General features: G+C 35.7%; 1 protein-coding gene across 1 annotated transcript; it reads left to right on the forward strand.

Moving 5' to 3' along the window:
* The first annotated feature begins 467 nt into the window (after nt 1-467).
* On the forward strand, nt 468-20,642 carry LOC106056896 (L-2-hydroxyglutarate dehydrogenase, mitochondrial-like). Its single transcript, XM_056023926.1, has 9 exons — nt 468-606; nt 12,044-12,171; nt 13,237-13,388; nt 14,281-14,412; nt 14,695-14,898; nt 15,027-15,194; nt 16,337-16,494; nt 17,111-17,242; nt 18,120-20,642. Exons 1-9 carry the CDS (start codon nt 476-478, stop codon nt 18,313-18,315), a joined length of 1,401 nt encoding a protein of 466 aa, XP_055879901.1. The 5' UTR covers nt 468-475; the 3' UTR covers nt 18,316-20,642.
* The last annotated feature ends 419 nt before the right edge of the window (nt 20,643-21,061 follow it).

Below are 21,061 nucleotides of genomic sequence, written 5' to 3' on the forward strand. Positions count from 1 at the left end.
TAGCTATTATAGGTAGACGAAAAATCTATATTCATTGTGTAATAATTGGGATGTCTCAATGGAGGATTCAATGTTATGCATTATTAGTCTCTTATGATATTGTTTTAGATTGTGTTTCGAGTGAAAAAAGAATTATTTTAAAGATTTGCTTTAAAAAAACAAACAATGGTTATTCATTTATTTATTGGTAAAACTTCCCATTGAAGGCCCCTTTTGGTTAAATGATATTTTCAAAAAAGATTTTTCCAACGAGAAGAAAATATTTATTTAAATCAAAGATGAAATTTTCAAATAATTAAATTTTGATAGATTTTTAGTTTGTCTTTTTCCTCTCAGTTCAAAATTTTAGATTAGTGATGCAGGGGAAATAACAATATATAAAAGATACTAATAATACAAAAATTCAAAGTACATTCCCTTTCATACAAAAAATAAATAAAAATACTAGATCTAGACTACATCTAGAGATTAAAAGATGGCAGCGTCGTGTCGATTTCTTGTCAGATTCAATACTTTGCAAAAATGCATTCTTTCTGTAAATGCAAATGCAGAGTGTTCTATCTCTTCTGCATTGGGCGGAATTCGACATAAATCTACAATCTCTCAGTAAGTACAATTTGAATTTAGAATCTATCTAGATCTAGTCTATTTATCTTTAATAAAACCTTACACTTACTGAAGTTACTCAACTTACTGACTCATGACTGTAACTGAAACTGTAACTTAAAGTTGAGTGTAACTGAGTCTTACTCTCTAGTCTTAGTCAGTTAGTACTCTTAGCCACTGTTAGTGTTAGCTAGTGTTACTCAACTGTACATCACTGATCAGTAACATCTCTCTATATAGTCTATACTAGACACTAGTCTTACTAGACTATTTATAGATCTAGAGTGTAGTACAGTAGAGTTTTAGAATATTCCGATTCATGTTACACAAATAACAGACTAGTGTTTAAGAGGGAAGACATATTAGGAACTCATTTATTACGTAAACACAAGCAGTGTTGCACTGACATGCTAGTGTGCAAATGTACATATATTATATGTGACATCTCTCTTCTTTAATTCAGAAAATCTATTTATCAGAATAACTAACAAACTAGTTAACTAAAAAGTCAATTCAGTCAATTGAGTCAATCACAAATCAAGTTTCTTGGGTTTGTTAACTATTCTGCCTGAGCGTGTTACATAAGGTTCATGTGGTCTAGAGGGGTTAGAAGAAGCAGTGTGTAGTGGCGGCTCTATATCTAGTGTAGTTTGTAATCTTGAACTCTCTAGATATTGTGGTTCTAGATGTTCTGAGATGTCATCTAGAAAGTCATAATTATTGTCAAATCTGTTTGCTTACTCAGAAGACTTTCTGATGTGTTTTCTGTTTCTTCTGTAGACCTTATTTCCACTTTTGACATTATATGATCTAGGCTTAGAATGCTTCGAAACTACTGTTCCTGGTTTCCACTTAGAATAAAGTTGCATTCTGACTGCCGTTCCGTCTTGTAGTGGATTATAACTCTTAACTCCTTTCCTCTTATCATAATAATGTTTCTGAGACTGTTTCTCTGAGTCAAAGTGTTTCTTCACCACCTTGAGATCTGGTGTCTTGGTAGAGGGCTCTGCCCTGTCCTGTACACTTTTCATAGCCTTTCTTAATGATTTGCCCAGCTCACTACGGTCCAAAAAACTGCTATATGCTGACGATATTGTCCTCTGGTCAACCGGGAAGAAAGCCGACCAAATTCAGGCGGCACTTCAAGCAGACCTCCATACCATCTCCTCGTATTGCGACAAATGGCAGATTCAGATAAACGTTGCCAAAACGACCTGGTCCCTGTTCTGCCTAGGAATCGACATCCTTAAGGCTCCATTCGAGCTTCAACTCGGTGGGCTGCGACTCCAGCGTGAAAATACGCCAAAATATCTAGGGGTGACCCTGGATAGAAAACTGTCAATGCTCCAGCACGTCCAGGAAGTTGAACGAAAAGCCTCGGAGAAGTTAGCGTTACTAAGAAAGCTGGCTATCACAAAGTGGGGTGCCAAAGCTGACATGCTACGCACATTGTATCTAGGGGCAGTCAGATCACAAATTGAATACAGCTATACAGTTCAAGTATACGCTAGTAAAACTGCCCTCGAATCACTCGACCGGGTACAAGCACAGGCTCTACGGTTCATCTGTGGCACCTTTAGGACAAGCCCAACAAACGCTGCTGAAATCTTTACAAACGTGGCACCCTTACATCTTAGGAGGGAGAGGGCAGTACTCACGGCCTACGAGCGCTATAAAAGGGGCGACTCTAGGCTACCCACCTCAATTTTAGTGCGACAGTGGAGAGAGAGGAACCGCATTAAAATGCGATCGTTCCTACATATAGCGGCCAATTTGTCAAATACAGCTGGACTCTCCACTGATAGAATCCCTATTAGGAGAATCAGTACGTGCCCTCCGTGGAGGAGATTGCCGGCCCCACAAATAAACCTGTCCCTGTTAGGGCAAGAGGGAGCCACCAAGAGGCGATTAACACCTGCCATTCTTCAAAATTTGGCATCCATAACCATAAAATCCTACCCATCAGATGCCATATTCTGTTATACCGATGGGTCGGTAATGAGGGACCCCGATAGATCGGGGTATGGGGCCCTTATTGTCTACCCCGACCGGACTGAACCAGATAGGCTCTCTGGTCCATGCGGCTACGCTGCATGCTCCATGGATGCCGAACTTACAGGGATAACTAGGGCGTTCGAGGCCATTAGGGCCCGAATGCTCCAACGCGAGACTAGCGCCACTACGGTGGTGTTGGTCACTGACTCTTGCTCCAGTCTCCTAGTTATGGGTGGCGGCGGGGGAGGGTCGCCCGTAATAGAAGAGGCAATCGGCGCCGCAGATAACATCCGCCGAGCTATTGGAGCTGTCGTTTATATGCAGTGGGCGCCTTCATATTGCGGCGTGAGGGGCAATGAAACGGCAGACGCCCTCGCAAGGGAGGGTGCAATGGCAGCCACACACCTCGAAGCACCAAGCACATACTTACAAGCAACGGCACAAATCCGAGCACTCATTCATGAGAAGTGGTTAAAGTCCTGGGAGGAATCCGACAGAGCACGTGGTGTCTGGCAGCGCATGCGTCACCCAGATCGCGACGATCCATGGTGGCGACTGAGGAGGTCAGAGCGGTCAATAGTTGCGCAGTGCAGGACGGAACATTGTCCTATTGGGGCATACTTTGCCCGGTTCCGCACTAACTTTGACTCCCGATGCCGTCACTGTGGAGAGAGCGTCGAAACAGTGTCGCATGTCTTGTACGAGTGTCCCCAGCTCCGCGAGCTAAGGGGGGACTTGCCTGTGCAGTCACTCGACTTGTATGGTAGCTATGAGGCACTACGCCGGACGGCTAAGTTTCTTGCCAGAGCACTACGGGAGGACTAGTCCTTCCTGCTCTGATTTTTCAATAGGAGTTCATCTCAGGTGTCTTGGTAGGTATTAGCGGTTCTGACACATTTTGATTCTGATGTTCAGCACACCTGCTACAATCCCTAACTGTCACTTCAATGTCTGCATTCATGCCTGGCCAATACATGACTTCTCTGGCTCTCTGCTTACACTTGACTATTCCTAAGTGAGACTTGAGATTTAGCATGTATGTATTTACGTAACCTTGGTGGCATGACTATTCTCAGATCTTTGTATATAATACCATTCGAAGTTGATAACTGGTCTCTTGAATCCCAATATGGCCTGACTTCAATTGGAGTCTCGCTTCTTGTGTCTGGCCAACCAGTCATAATTACTTCCCGAAGCATTGAAAGTTCCTTGCAAGTACAGTCTTGAATTTCAATATATTTCGAATCACTTACAGAGATCATATGCACTGAATCATCTTTAATTCACATGTCTGTGTATCAGTATTTGGTAGATGTGTACGAGAAAGTGTATCGGAGATAAACATTTCCTTGCCTTTTCTGTAACAGACTTTCAGATCATACCACTGTAGTCTTATTAGTATCTTCTGTATTCTCATTGGTGCTGACAGTAGAGGTTTCTTGAAGATTTGCCCCAGAGGTTTGTGATCATTATAAACTGTTACTTCTTTACCAAATATGTAGCAGTGAAATTTGCTTGTACTATACACAATTGAAAGCATTTCTTTCTCATATCTTGTTTCTGTATCTGTGAGAGCTCTTGATGCGTATGCAATTATACGACCTTCCTGGAGTAATACTGCTCCCAGTCCATCTTTACTTGCATCACATTCTATCTCTACGTTCTTGTTGACATCATAATATGCTAAAACTGGAGGTTTTGTACAAAGCTGTTTCAATTCTTCAAAACTCTTGTTTTGTTCATGATTCCATTGAAATTCTACAGCATCTTTTAGAAGCTTTCGTATTGGAGCATCTGCTTGACTTAGATTAGGAATAAATTTTGCTAGGTACTGAATTAAACCTAGAAATCTTCTGATTCCATCTTTGTCTTGAGGAGCTGGCATGTCAATAATTGCCTTTATCTTTGCTGGATCTGGTTCTAAACCTTTCTCTGACAAAATATGGCCCATATAAGGTACTCTTGTTTTGCCTTCTTCTTCTTCTTCATCGTTCTCATTGTTATGTTGGAGTGTTCATATGACTAGACCAATACATGAGATGAACTGCACAGTGGTTTCCAAATCAGGGAGCTCTCCATATAGTTTTCTTTCAATTGGGGTGATTTGGGGCCAATGTCTTATACGGGCCTCTTGGTAGAGAGAGCAGTTTTGGAGGACGTGGTCGGCATTTTCTGGTGATACTCCACATGGGCAGATTTCATTGGTTCCAATTTTGAGCTTCCGGAACATGTGTTGTCGCATTCTGTTGTGTCCGGTCCTGAGTCGAAAGATTAGACGTTGATCTTGTTGGGATAGCTTATAGTAAGCGTCATCTTTCTTGTGATTTGGATGGGAGCTCGTTCATTTCTCATTTATTTTATCTACAATTAATTTCTTCATTTCTTCTGGATAGAGTGCAGAGTTTACTTGTGAGTTTGTTCTCCCACTCTTGGCAAGTGTGTCAGCCTTCTCATTTCCTGCTAGTTGTATGTGAGCTGGTATCCATTGAATAACAGTTTTTTTGCTGTTGTTGTTGAGATTTGTAAGTGCTGTTCTGAGGTTTTTAATATTAGGGGAATCAGAGTTTTGCAAGTTTTGGAGGGTTGTTTTCGCGTCTGTTAGAAAGACAATCTGACTGTGAGGGGAACTTGGATGATTTGCTAGCATGGTAGCAGCTAGTGCTAGTGCTTCCCTTTCTGCTCTGTGACTGTCAGAGAGCTCGCCAGTTGCAATGGATTTTTCTAGTTTTCCTCCATCTGGCAATAAGTATTCCAGCTCCTCCACTGATTGCTAGGGTTATATGTAGAAAACAGTTCACTATTTCATTGAGCTCTGTTGGTCTGTAATCAGATTTTCTTTTTGTTTTCAATATGGTCCCTTATAGTAGGAAGAGGGCTTTCGTCCCAGGGTGCAGATTCATTATAGTGTATCGAGGATTCCAGAGTAATTTTTTCAAGTTGGTGTTTCTTTTTTAGGTTTAGAGATTCCTGTATGAAATTGGTCCTTTTGAGACCTTTTTTTGTGCCAGTTTTGTGGATTTTTGTTCTGAGTGGGTGCCTCTCCAAGGTTTCCAATTTAGTGAATTGGGAAAGGATTTTTATTTCTCTTCTTTCATCCAGAGAGATCAGGGCAGCGGTTTCCTCCATAGCTCTTATGGGTGTTGTTTTGATTGCTCCTGTCATTATCCTTAGACCAATATTTTGAACCTTGTCTATTTTTCTTAGGTTGGTTTGGGCTGCTGAGCCCCATGCTGTGGCACCATATTCTAGTACAGGTCTTACATAAGTGGTATAGGTCTTTTTCAGGATGTTGTGATTAGCTCCCCAATCTGTGCCAGCTAATTTTTTCAAGAGGGATAGTCTCTGGATGCCTTTTCTCTGTGTTTTATCTATTTGGTTTTTCCAGGTTAGTCTCGGGTCATAGGTGACTCCAAGATAAGTAGGGCTGTCATTTTTTTCTAAAGCTTCCTTATCTAATGTTAATTTTATTGTTTGTTGTTTTGTTGACAGTGAGAATATGGTATATGTTTTCTTTTTTGTGTTAATGGATTGTTTTGCCTTATCTTGCACTTGTCATAGTTCAGCTTTAGATTGTACTCCGTTGCTCTTTGCATGACTTGTTTCAAAATATGATCATGATGCTCAACATCTCTACCAGCTACTAGAATGTCGTCTATGATGACATATGCTCCTTTAATACCTTGAAGCATTTTATCCATAATTCTTTGGTAAATTTCTGGCGCTGATTTGATTCCAAAAGGTAATCGTAACCATCTATATCTTCCCAGAGGTGTGTTGAAAGTTGTGAGAAATGAAGATTCTCTTTCAAGCTTTTTTTGCATGAACCCTGACTTGGCATCGAAAACTGAGAATATCTTCGAATCTGGAATATTAGTGATCACATCTTCAATAGTTTTCATCGGGTGATGTTCCCGTCTGATTGCTTTATTGAGATCTTTTGGATCAATACATATTCTCACTTTGTCTTTCCTGAACGAAACAACCATGGAGCTAACCCAATCAGTAGGTTCATGTACTGGAGTAATAAATCCATCAGCTTGTATTTCTTTAAGTTTTTCTTCAACTTTCTTGCGTAGCGATGCTGCTAAGTGACGTGGTGGATGGATAACTCCTTTAGCATTTTCCTCTAACTGAATCTTGTATTCTCCTGGCAGTGTTCCAGTTGTTTTCAGCATTTCAGGGAATTCTCTTTGTAACTCGTCTTCTGCCTTAGATTCTATGCTGTCTATCCGTTTTAGTACTAAACATTCTGCTGTGTCACCACTCAAAATGTTCTCTTGGCTAATGTCTACTACCTCAAACCTTGCTTTCACCTCTTGGATATTATTTTTCAAAGGTAGCACCACTGCTCCTACAGTCTTAATAACATGATTAGAGTAAGACTTGAGCGACTTTGCTGAATAAGCAAGTTTTACTTTGTCTTTGAGCTTTTCAAACTCTGCCTTGACAAGAATGTTACATGTTGCACCAGTGTCGATACGAAAAATTAATGTCTTGCCATTCACGACTAGTTTTAAAGTCCACTTGTCTTCAACGACATTGATGTTCTCAATTTTACCCTTTTTAGACTGGCTACTTGCATTACTAATAGGTACAATATTTTCATCACTGTGGCTGTCATCTTCTACCAGATTGACGTTGCATCTTTTTCTGCACATTTGAAACCAGTGGTTTTTCTTCTTGCAGAAATTGCATGTGGTTCCTATTGCTGGACATTTTCCCTTTTCGTGGTTCTTGCCGCATTTACTACATAATTTATCTGAGTTGTCTTTAGACTTCTGCTTTAGTACATTGTGTGACTGTCTCTTGATTGCTAGAACTTCTTGGCCCCTAAAGATTTTCACTTGGCTTTGTGACAATTCATATTTTTGTCCAATTTCAATAGCCTTGCTAAGGGTCAACTTCTGTCCCTGATCAAGTAGTCTTAATTGTACCTTTTCGTGTATGACTCCACTAATGATCAAATCAATAAGCATATTGTCTAGGTTGTCATACTTACAGTCCATAATGTGAAGCTTTAGGTCTTTAATAAAGTTATCAAAACTTTCTCCTTCTACCTGCTTTCTCTGATGTGCTCTAAATCTAGACACTCTTTTATTTTGTCTTGGCCTTATGTGGTCTTCTATTTTCTTTAATAGAAATTGCGGTTCTCCCTCTTCACTATCAGTAATATTTAGAGTTTTGTAAACTTCTCAGCCCTGTTGACCTATCCACATTCCCAGCCATCCGGCATTTTGTTTACTATCGGCACCAGCTAACGGTCCTTTGAAACAAAAGCTCACCTGCTGTTGAAACCTTAAAAACTCTTGATACAGATCTTTAGCATTCCAATTCAAGATTGGTTGCTCAAAATAAAAAGAACCCATTATTAGATTAATAAAAACCTTTGTCTGGACAGCTTTTTAAAGTTTTACTCTGACACCATGTAGAATATTTGTGTTGCACAAATAACAAACTAGTGTTTAAGAGGGAAGACATTAGGAACTCCATTTATTACGTAAACACAAGCAGTGTTGCACTGACGCGCTAGTGTGCAAATGTACATATGTTACAAGAGTGTTACAGTGTAGAGTACTGTAGTAGTACCACTAGAGACTAGAGTAACTAGACTAGTCAGTTCTAGACTCACTCTAACTCTAGACTAGAGTCTAGTCTAGAGTTAGAGTGAGTCTAGAACCGTCTAGTCTTGTTACTCTAGTCTCTAGTGGTACTACTACAGTACTCTACACTGTCTAGAGTCTCTAGATTCTCGATCTAGAAATCTACCCTAGTAGTACTATCTTGTATCTAGTGTCATTAGTGTTTACAATCATGTGATGTAGTCTACTCATCTACTAATAAAAGCCTAATTAAAAATACTATTAAACTAATAGTATTATATTAGACTCTAGTCAGACTAGTCTATATATATCTAATTATCTAGAGTCTAGTAGTAGTAGAAGATCCAGAATTTTTAGTAAAGATAGATCTAGAATCTAGATCTAGTTAACTGTTAATTCGGATAGCTGCCAAATAATTGACCTGAAAAACTAGGGGCCTTCGATGGAAAGTTTTACTGTTTATTCTAGTTATAATATTAATATAAATAATAAGGGCTTAGGGCAGGCTTAGGCTTAGGGATAGACAACGCACTCACGCCGAACTTCCTCTTGTGTTTAAGCCATAACATTCTGATTCTTCAAAAGGGGCCTTCATTGGGAAGTTTTACCAATAAATAAATGAATATTGATAGACTCTAGATGATCTAGAAATTCTAAATCAGCATCTTAGCCCACCCTAGTGTTGGTCCTACATTTAGATCTAGTATAGTTGTAAACATGGAAGAAGTAACAAAAGAAGAAATAAGGAATGCACTCAAACAAATGAAGACAGGTCAAGCAGCTGGAATTGACAACATACCACCTGAAGTCCTAAAAGAAGGAGGAATTGAAATAGTTGGTCAACTGCACAAACTATTCAACAAAATTTGGTTAACAGAAGCACCTAACGGTGAGTGGAAATAGGCTTGCTAAACAACAAAAAATAGTACAGACCTTCATCAACAGATGCCTGAGAAATATCCTAAAAATAGACTGGTACGACAAAGTAGAAAACACCAAACTGTGGGAGATGAGTGGGCAGAAAAATATAGAGGTGCAGATCTTAGAGAGGAAGTGGTGATGGATTGGTCACACCCTTAGAAAAGATAACAGTAACAGAGCTAGACAGGCCTTAGAGTGGAACCCCCAGGGAACAAGACGTAAAGGAAGACCAAAAAGAACTAGAGGAAGCCAAGAGGACCGGAAAGAGCTGGGAAGCCATCAAAAAACTAGCAAGAGACTTGGAGAGTGACATGTTTTTGTCAAGGCCCTATGTTCCATGAGGAACCCAAAGGAATGATGCTGATGATCTTAGCCCACCCCACGCCAAACCTTCCTCAGGATGATGGATGGGGGGTGGAGCAGGCAAGTTTCGAACCCGCTCCACTGTTTGTTACCCAGGACTTTTGAGACCACAGAATGACACAGCGCATACCAGGCAGTCATTAGTGACATTAGGATTAGGGATTGGTTCTATATCACAATTTGACAGTAGTTGGTGATTCATCTGATTCACATTACTGTCCTTGATTACTGGTTTCTGAGCATTTTTCCCTATAACATCATATAGTAACTAATCTAGGTCTAGTAACTAGAACTAGTATATAGATCTAGGACCTAGGTGTATTATCTAGCTTCTATAATTGATAATAGACTTTTTTTTGTTTTTTTTATAACTTCAAGATTATTACTTCCTAGCCCCCCCCCCCCCTTCCAAGATGACATAGACTGGCAGCTGGCAGGGCTAGAAGCTGGGGCCATCATGACCATAGTCCAGTGGCTATATCACATGACTATGTAGAGATATGAGCAGATAGCTCACCATTGCAAGTGCTTATATATAATGACTACAAATACTTATTTCTGTTGCAGCTTTAGAATCAATAGGCTAAAATAAGGTTCTACTAGCTTCTTCTAGATCTTTAACTGCATGAAGGCATCTACATCGGCTTTACCTCTAAAGTTGATGTCTTCAACCTTTACAAAGGCGAATTCTATTCCTACACTAAATTGTTACAGAGATTCTCTACAGTGACAAAGTACCTCTGTCTACACTCTCAAGCAAGTTTAGTAAATGAAAGTGTTAAACACAAATCTTCTTTTTGGCACTGCTACTGGGCTGCTAGATAAAAAGAATCTAAACTTTAGACTAAAGCTACTAGAATTCCTGCAAAAGTGCCTGAGCTCATTTGATTTGATAGACATCAGCACAAGAAATAATCATGTACACTGTTGGATTCTAAAGTGGACACCAGAGGCAAGGTTGTTGTTTTTTAAACTTGACTGGATATGACACTTTTGAAGAATAAGTGTTAACCCAAAAGTAATATTTTTTTATGGAAACCTAAATAACAACTCTGTAATAATCATATTGATCTTTGCTTTACATGTTTCGGATGTTCCCTCAGGGCGCTGTGGCCTGAAATTGGACAGTTTAAAACCCAGGACCATTGAGGCCATTGAGACGACGGTCCAGAGCATATACCACATGGAACAAGCAGCAGTCCTGATAGAGGTTATCCTATAAGTGCTTTCAAGATCAGTTCAGATATCAGCTTATTTGAATCAAACTACCCAAAAAACATCTAGATAGCAATTAGCCCCCCAATGAGACTTCTGGAAATTTATTACAGCTTAGGCTTCAGCACATATATTTGAGATAGAGGATACCACTGATAGAGGCAAACATAGAAAAGACAACATCTGCAAACTCTTATATATCGTTTCACCTGATAGAGACAAACATAGAAAAGACAACATCTGCAAACTCTTATATATCGTTTCACCTGATAGAGACAAACATAGAAAAGACAACATCTGCAAACTGTTTTATATCGTTTCACGTTTAGGTTCAATACAACAGATAAATTAGTGTATAGTATGACCTTATTCCAGAAATTTCAGATCACAGATAAATCATGCATACATTATGTGTTAACGACTAAACTTAAATATATTGTGATTTCAGCTAATTTATTATATGCAAAGCATTGATAAAATTATACACGTTAACATGATTTGAAATTTTTGTTTGTACTTTTGGAAAGTACTCTATCATTTAATAAGATTAAAGTGTTCGGTCATGAATCTTGATGTGACTTATCAGCAGTCTTCGCATTCATTGACCTCAAGGAAAGTAACTGGACCTTAGAACTAATACTTTCAATCTTTGTATGTACAATGGGATGTAGATGATTAGATATGCTAAGAAAATAATTAATTAGTGGTTGACCTAAATTAATTATACATACGTACTGTATTTAACCAAATCTATTTTTTTTTGTTCAAAGTAACTGGCTTTGTACTTACACATTCCAGAACAATAAACAAAGATGTATATGTAGAGATGGAAAGTTGATTGTTGTCTTTATTATCAAGATTTGGGAACCCAGCAACTTTCTAAGTTTAAAACAGAACAAACCAAAATTGTTCCATGCTCTATTGATGTTCATTTCTAAGGTTCAAAATTTGGACTAAAAACTTACATGAATTAAAAAAAAAACAAGAATTTTTTTTATTATTTTTTTTTGAAGAATAGGAAAATTGTAAAATAATAGAAACTAAAAGTTTGTGCAATGTTTTGAGAGGTTACAACCTACATCTTTGTTCATAATATGTTGATGTTTTTTCTTTGCAAAGTTTTTAAAAAAAACACAAAAAAACATTTATTATACAGATATTTTTTTCGAAGTTTAAAAATAAAGAACACATTTACTGCACACAATTTTTTTGTTGGTATTATGAGTGTAAGTGATCTAATATTGGAAAGAAATGTATGTGTTGTATCTTTCCATTGATGAGAATACATTGGTATGGGAATTAAATGCTTAGATTTCATGCATCTTTTTTCCCCCTCTTTTCAGGTCAGAGCAGCATCAATATGATCTTGTCATTGTTGGTGGTGGGATTGTTGGTGCAGCTACAGCCCAAGAGCTGATCACTCGTCACCCAAATTTGAAGTTAGCAATATTAGAGAAAGAGAAGGAATTAGGTTTGATTTTATGTTTAAACTCTTCACTATAAGATTAACTTGTGTTCTTTTCAAAGCTTTTTGGCCTAAGAAAATATTCAAAGGTGAATAGACAAGAAGGAAGCTCACTATCAAATCTTATCTATAACCTATCTTGAGCTAAGAATAAGTTGAATTTGATGGCTACTCAAAATTGGCATTGAAACATGATCTGGATATCAACAATAGACAAAACATTGACTTGACTTAGTTTCAAAACACTAGTTCTTTCATGCTTTTGTGTACATATGTACACACCAAGCGTTAAAAAGATATTGGTAAATCATTCAAACTTTATAATAGCAGTGAAACATTCAAACTTTATAATAGCAGTACAAAAGTCAAACTCAATAATAGTAGTAAAATATTCAGACTTTATAATAGCAGTGAAACAACAATCAACTTTAAATAGTGAAAAATTACAACTTTATAATAGGTTAAACATGAATTTCGGTTATGCTTTAGAGTAGTTGTACTTGTGAGAGTCTCAGTAGCCATGTGAACTCATCTGGTATAAAGAAAAGAATGTATAACTAAAGGTAAATAATTGGAACCTGGCTTACAACCATTAGAAGACATTTTAAGCAACATCAGCTGGCAAAAAAACAAATTGGAAGACAGTATTAAGGAATAAATGCATCTCAAACTTGGAGAGAGAGGATTGGTGGAAAAGAATGGAGGAAATTATTAGGGAGATACTTTTGTAAACATTGCAACCAATCTTAGTGGCAAGTCTAGGTGAACAGTGTTGTGAAAGAGTGTGCAGTCATAATTCTTTGTTAACAAATGTAGGCTATGTTTTGAAAAAATGACCTAAAGAATCATATTTTAGGTGATCAACTGATTCCAAGGGGATTATTGTAACCAACAAAGTTCTTTGAAATGCTAAGAAAAAACAGAATAGTCATTAGCGGTGGCACCTCTGGATAATAACTGCATACCAATTTGAAACATACTATATACATTTGAAGGCTTTATATAAACACATTTTTCTAAAAATTGCATTTTCTTGATTGATATAACTTTGATCAATGCTTCTTTTTTCAGCTGCCCACCAGAGTGGACATAACAGTGGTGTGATCCATGCTGGTATCTACTATGTACCTGGTACACTCAAGGCCAGGCTCTGTGTTAAAGGCATGGAGATGGCCTATAAATACTGTGACAAACATCAAATACCTTACAAGAAATGTGGCAAGGTAACTGTCCCCTTGATCATAGTTACTGGGAAATCTTCATTGTAATCTCTGCATTTTGTATTGTTTTCACCTTTCTCTCAGCTGTTTATTCATTAACCAATAACCATTTCACACAAATCTAGAGTTCTTGTACTGTTGAAAATGGCCTCTGGTTTCTCTCACCAGAAAGGAAACTGTCTACCTGGCATCAGCTTGGGCAGTTTTGGTCATGTTGCTTGTCTCATGACACTCTTTGGTCTCAGATGGTGACCCTTAGGCAGTTTGCAGCACCAAGTGCTACACCCTGGCAGAACCTGCAACAATGCTGACTCCAGTCTGTATCAGCATTTGCCATTCCTTTGCATACATCAGCTGCATGGAATGGGGGAACTGATGTGTGGGCAATATTGTTTCAACCACAGCTAATGCCCAGGCATTCATCTCATTTCCTTTGTCACATTCCGACTGAAGGAGGCCATATGTAATATGCTAAAATATTTTGATATTAATTTTAAACCTATAATGGTTATATGTGTAGTATTTGTCTTGCCATATGTGATATAATGTACCTAAACATTTTTTTGAATCGTGACAGGTAGCACACAATTAATTATTACAAAATACTTATAAGGAACTGATCCATAGGGTTCATTTTGTCAGTTTTGGTTAACCATGACCTAAGTATTTGTATTTTACCATTTATTTGTATGTGTTGTTTAAGTGTTAGCCCTAAAAACTACTGTAATTTCATATTAAATAATTCAGGTTTTATCAAAAATTTCTTTATCATTGGAAAGAACACATTTTGTTTATTATATAACTAAGAAATCTTTTCAAGCTTCAATATGTCTATATAAAGTATAAAAATATATTAAAGAATGTCTGTAACAAATTCTGATGTTGTTTTCTTCAGCTGATTGTAGCTGTAGAACCAGAAGAGTTGCCTAGGTTGGATGTTTTGATGGAGCGTGGGCTTAAAAATGGGGTCAAAGACATTAGGATGGTTGGACCTGACGCTATTAAAGAGATTGAACCTAATTGTGTGGTAAGTTTTTAATTTGGAGACTAATATTGTTCTATCCTTAAAGCAGCAGTTAATGAAAATAGAAATAAATAATAACTTACATGTAAAAATTAATTGTTTTGCTGGTTTAGAAAAAATAGCTGCATTGGTAAGCACAAGATTATATTTGTGACCTTTTTACAATTCCACTGTTAATATTTTTTTTTTTAAATGTCTTTGTTATAACTAGAAAAATAGGGCCTAAATAATTGACATTTTATTTTCTAATAGTTGTTTAATTAATCTGCACTATTTTATCTCTAGGCTCTGAAGGCTATCCACTCACCACACACTGGCATCATAGACTGGGGATTGGTTACTAAACACTATGGCAAAGAATTTGAGAAGCGTGGTGGAAATATCTACACAAATTATGAAGTGGACACATTTCTGACTAAGGCCGAGAGCAAAGAGGGAAGTATTCAAGGGCTCACCCACAATGTGGAAATACATGGAAGTAACCCTGCGGTCAGTATGACTTTCTTGTCAGTAATACTTACAGTAAAAGGATATCAATGTACATCTTAACTTTTTAAAAGGACTTATAAAATAATAAATTGACTCCGTTAAAACAGTATAAATGGTAAATGTTTCAGAATCCTGTTGTAAGCTGTCGTTATGTTGTGACTTGCGGTGGTCTTCACTCTGATAGACTAGCAGAGAAATCAGGCTGCAACCCTGAACCAAAAATTGTGCCTTTCAGAGGAGAGTATTTACTGCTAGCACCAGAAAAATGTAACATGGTCAATGGAAATATCTATCCTGTAAGTCAATTTGTTTTATTCTTGCACAGTGAGATTGTACCTTGTACATATATTTGCTATATGAGTTGATACTTAAGTAGAATCTTTGCTGAATACCTCACTAGATATAAATATACAAACAAAGTAACTGTAATGTAATTAAATTTTGCTAAAAAGTAACTCTTAATAGGAGAACAATTTTTAGAATTTTAAACTTTAGAATAGAATCATATTTTCTTTATCCACACTCCACCACAACATGGCAAAAATAAGCAAAAAAAAATTTCCTTGAAATCGGTTGTTGAATTGAAACTCAATGCTAAACAAAGTACTGTATATGTTGGATTACTTGAAATATCTATGATACAATTTACTTAAAATGATACAATTTTCATAAACATATCCTAGAGTTTATTCTACCTTTAGGCAATGTTTTAGTCACTTTTCTATGTTACATGTCTTGTCTATTCATCATTTATTTTATCATTAAAGCTTCAAATTGAAGATATGGGAAGCAAGGTCAAGAGATAAGTACGCTTGGCTTGGCTTGGCTATCTATGAAGGGGGCTCGAGGTTCAACACCTGACTCTAGCAGAGTTATGTTTACTGAACGCCTAAGGCAGCACGGAAATCCTTCTCTCAAATACCCCTTCCCCCACCCCACCCCTCTGGTCTACAAATGATATTGAACCATAGCGCTCTGAGCATGCTGTATGCATAAAAGTAGTGCTGTATAAAAGCTATTATTTATTATAATATTTGGTACTGCCATACAATCTGGCCCACATATTGCACACCATCTCAAAATATATAAAATTGTATATTGCATCAAAAATGGAACAAATGCATATGTGGGCAGATGTAACTTCTTGTATTACTATGTTTTAAAGTTTCCAGTCATCCGGCAAAAGGAGGACATGTTCTTTTTGTGAGGTAACATGAGGGCTAATCACAATGTTACATGGGCCTTTTAATAAGAACATACACACCTTACTGCCCTTCATAGTGGCCCATTTGGTCACACACCCATCAGGCATTTGACAAATGCCCTTATAGCCAGTCTGCTCCTGATGTAGCCTGGTTGGATTAAGTCACTGTGCATTGATTTTGCTGTTCTGTTTCCTACTTATTTTTGGACTATTGTTGCTTATTGTTTTTTTAAGGTTCCGGACCCAAGATTCCCATTTTTAGGTGTACATTTCACACCGAGAATGGACGGCAGTGTCTGGCTGGGTCCTAATGCTGTCTTGGCTTTTAAGAGGGAAGGCTATGGATACACCCAATTTAGTCTTTCAGACTTTGTAGATGCTGTCAGCTTTAGGTAAGGAAAATAGATAAAAATAGAAAATTTAAATGAAATAAAGTTGTTGAATGCTTTTGACTTTCCTGGTCCATTGTATTGATTAGATAAAAACTAAATTAACACCATGAGGTAAATGTTGTGTTTGTTTATGATTTACATATATGACTCACCTGAATACATTATTCCTACAACAAATATTTAACTATTTATAGAATTCTTTATATCTTAAACAAAAAAAAAATATTTTAAAATATAATGAAATGATTTACAGTAAATTGACTAAAAATAAAACGCCTATTACTAAGTGAAACAGAAACAAAATATGCATTGCTTGCCTTAATTGTGGTAAACTAGTGGACCATAAACTCATGATAGTTTGGTATCAATATAAATCAAGGAATAATATTACAATATTTTGAAACTAAACATAGTATGATAAGATCACTAATGAGGAAGACATTCATTGGAAACTTGACTGAATGCCTAGTTGAGTGTGACGACAGACTCACAGCTCTATTAGTGTGCTTGCAACAAGCTTTAATCATTGTCATATTAGTCATCTGGACAAGGCAAGAAGATTTTTTTTTCCAGCTCAGTAGATAAAGTCTAATTTGTATTTCTTTGCTTTGACCAGGGGCTTACGTAAACTGGCAGTCAAACATTTAGGTTATGGCATTCAAGAGATGTACAAAAGTATTTATATTAATGCTCAAGTCAAACAGTTACAAAAGTTTGTTCCATCATTGAAGCTTGAAGATGTTAGAAGGTAAAGAATTATTTTTTTTAGAATGATATAACAAAGCTTGTTATTTATTGTTTTTTTAGTAAAATGTTTTACATGTTTCGGATGTTCCTTCAGGGTTGAAGATAGTTTACTTCCTAGTCCAAACCTCCCGCAGGACGACGGGGGATGGGAGCGGGCAGGGTTTGAACCCTCGAACGTCGATAAATCCGAACGACAGTCCAGCGCACAAACCGCACGACCAGGCAGCCATCCAATTTATTACCTTTGCCTGGTTTTATATTATTAAAATTATTCAGATGTAACATATTTTCATATTTAAATCAAACTAAGCATTTAATTAACTTTTAATATTGGATATTTTATATCGCTATAGATTTTAGATTCTCTATTCAACAAAATAACTGTTTAACTCATGATCAGCTTCAAATAACTGAATAACAAAAAAATAAAGAGTCCTGCATAAATATTTCATTGATGCCACTAATTGAGTATAGAAAATTACTTCAGTGATAAATGTACAAACTCACAAAATCAAATATTATACAATGTTCTAAACAAACATACTTGTAAACTAAACGAAAATGTTTAACTTGATTAAAAAGTGTATCTGCACATTCTACAATACAATACATATATATATATATATATATTGCTTACAAATGATATATATTCTAAAGCTATTCGAATTTTTTATTTTGTAGAATATTTTCATACATAATTGTATTACGGCAATCCTGTATGATAATGAATAAATTTTATAAGGTGTTTCAAGACTTTGTTTATTATGGAACATATAAATAAAATAAACCTTTTTCATTGTTAACACATGTAGTCATTATTTCATTAGTGTATGTTCTTATGTTTTCTTTTTTCCCTTTGTGTTCTTGTTGTTGTGTAGGGGTCCTGCTGGAGTGCGAGCTCAAGCACTGGACCGTGATGGAAAACTTGTGGATGACTTTGTATTTGACAGTGGTTCAGTAGACATGAGTAGCAGAGTTTTGCATGTCAGAAATGCTCCATCACCTGCTGCCACATCTTCTCTGGCTATAGCTGAAATGGTTGCTGACAGAGTTGAGCAACAGTTTCAACTTTAGTTTGAATTTAGTGCAGCTTGTACACAATTGTCTAGGTGTGTATGCCTTGACATCAATCTAAAGTGAAACATAGTTTTAGCTACTTTTTCATTTTGAAAGATTTTGTTATAATACCATGGGTCTGTAGTTATTTTTTTTTAAACGTTATGAAATGATTGAGATTTGCCTAAATTTATTCTTTTTATAATTTTATATTGAGATTGAAACTGCCTCTCTATATTTTATTATCAATATAGGTCAATGGCCGCATTGTTTGTTTTTTTGCTAATGCTCAAAACATTTAATGTTTTTTTTTTTCTTCTTTTTCATACTTTTACTTATTCTATGCAGATCTTTGTTTCATTTCAACATGATTCTGAATTGTGATAGTATTATGTGTATAGTTTCAGAAGGGTATATTGATTACTTTAGATACATTTATATTGGTATACATTTTTTTCCAGTGCTTGTATGCTGTTGATTTTTTTTATTAATATGTATTTGACTTGTTTCAGTCAAGTATTGGTCAGTTGTATTGTTTTCTGTTCATTATGTTACTTCTTAAGCATAATCTTAACTAGCATTTGTTAGTTGATAATTGTTTGCATCAATCAAATGAAACCTCTGATGTAACTTATCTGTACATATCATGTTGTGATTGTATTAAAAGGTTTTAGATGAAGAAGAGTGGGACCTAGTCTCCAGTAAAATCTGAGGGTTATTTAAGTACAGTATATTTTTAAAGTAAATAATTGTTTCATTTTCATGTAAGTCTTTGTATGTTACTAATGTTTTAAGTGATGAAATGTGATCATCTTAATTAATGTGAATGCATGTCTTGTCCAGGGACATTAATACTAATGTTTGGAAAAGGTTTGTAAATTTTGACATTTATACAGATACTCTGCTAGTTTCTTGACTGCTGCCATGTCAAGTGAGCTCATTAGTATTGGGGTGGATAAATATTAAATTGTTATTCATTTCAAAATTTTTATTAGAAACAGTAAGATATAATGGATTGACTGTTGATTTTATTTTAGAATGTGATACCTATGAAAATAAAACCTAATGAGTCTTAGAATGTTTCAATATTCTGGAACCTGAATTCTATTTGAACTGTGCGGGTGAGATAATGAACCAGGTTTAAAACTTATTTTAGGTGTTAAGCAAATATTTTATTATTTATATTAGAAATACAAAGTGTGACTTAATTGTGCAACTTTAAAAATAAACCTAAAAAAAAAAGGTTTTGAAAAAATCGAGTGATTTCTTCACTCTTAACAACTAATGTATGATCAATTTTAAAAAAGGACATTTATAACCCCCCTTCCTTTCTGAAAACATTCTGACTATGCCTATTTTTAGATCTACTCAGAGTATAAAAGATTCTATTTTGATATAGATCCAGACTTGGAAACATCAAAAGACAGTAGTCTAGACTAGAGTACTGGATCGTTAGACCAGCTAATTTGTACACTTGAAGGACTATTTATTTATTCAACTTTTTATTGAATCATATTCAAACACATTTTGGTCTTGGGAATTCCCACTATTGCATGTTCAAAATTGACAAAATTTAATTTGAAGATGATTATATTTTGAAAAATTATAAGGGTCAAACCAGAGTTTTCACTGTGTGGTCAATTAGGTTTTTTATTTCCCAAAGATATACATTAACTGTCAAATTTCTAGGAAAATTGTTAGAGCCATTTTTTGAAATCTGTGTCCATCCACCCATGAAGGGTTTGCAAGCTCATAAGAGGAATTGTAAGAACATTGTCTCAGAAATTTTTTTTTAGTCCACTAGGACTTAAACATGTGTATGAAAATCTGTTCATTCTACAATTTGTAACACTTGTGTTGAAAACCTCTGTTCAGACATGATGTGAACATATGTATTAAATACTTCTGTTGAAACTAGAACATTTTGTGAAATATTGGGGTTGTTATCTTAACCTTTGTCTTAATGGGCAGTCTGTATTTAGATTTATATATCATTATGTGTGTAGTAATTCACTATTGGTTCTTGTAGATAACATCTAACTTCATAATATTAAACAGGTCTCTCTATTGTTCAAAATACGTATTTGTAATGTCAGATATAATGTGACATCAGTTTGTACACAACTCATATAACACTTGTTCTTAATGCTATAAGGGGGCCTGAAATGGGCTAATTTGTCACAAAAAAAAAGCGCTGAAACTACTGTAAACCTATTTATTTTCAGTGCTACAATTTTCCTCGTAAGTTTTATGTGCCCTTAATTAATGATGTACTTTTCCAAGTAAGCTTGCCATGTTGTATTAATGTGATAAATTGAAATACAGGTGCTAATAGATATTGATCATTTGGATTTAACTTTCAATGTACATTGTTTGTAATGAATTACTGGCATGAAGAAAATGCAGATGAGTGCTTGGCTACAATATTTACACTATAAGTATATATATTTTATTTTCATAGTCAGTTCATATTTATTTTCTCCTGACTTAATGGCATTATTTAAAGTTTATTTTTAAAATAACTTGAAAAAGTTTTATCAAGAGGAACACAAAGGAATTTTTACAATTCTGACCACTTCAGTGACAAAATAAAAATGTGTAATTTTTTTGTAATTGTTAGGTTTGAAGAAGAATTGATAAAATAACATATTTTAGTCTTTTTTTTTCTAAATGAAATAATTAAAACCACTCAATTAAACTCACTTAAAGAAAATTTTCTTTTTAGTTTCCTGAAAACATTTAATACCTCAAAATAAATGAAAAA

The sequence above is a fragment of the Biomphalaria glabrata genome, chromosome 3, assembly GCF_947242115.1.
Source record: "Biomphalaria glabrata chromosome 3, xgBioGlab47.1, whole genome shotgun sequence".
NCBI classification, from domain to species: domain Eukaryota; kingdom Metazoa; phylum Mollusca; class Gastropoda; family Planorbidae; genus Biomphalaria; species Biomphalaria glabrata.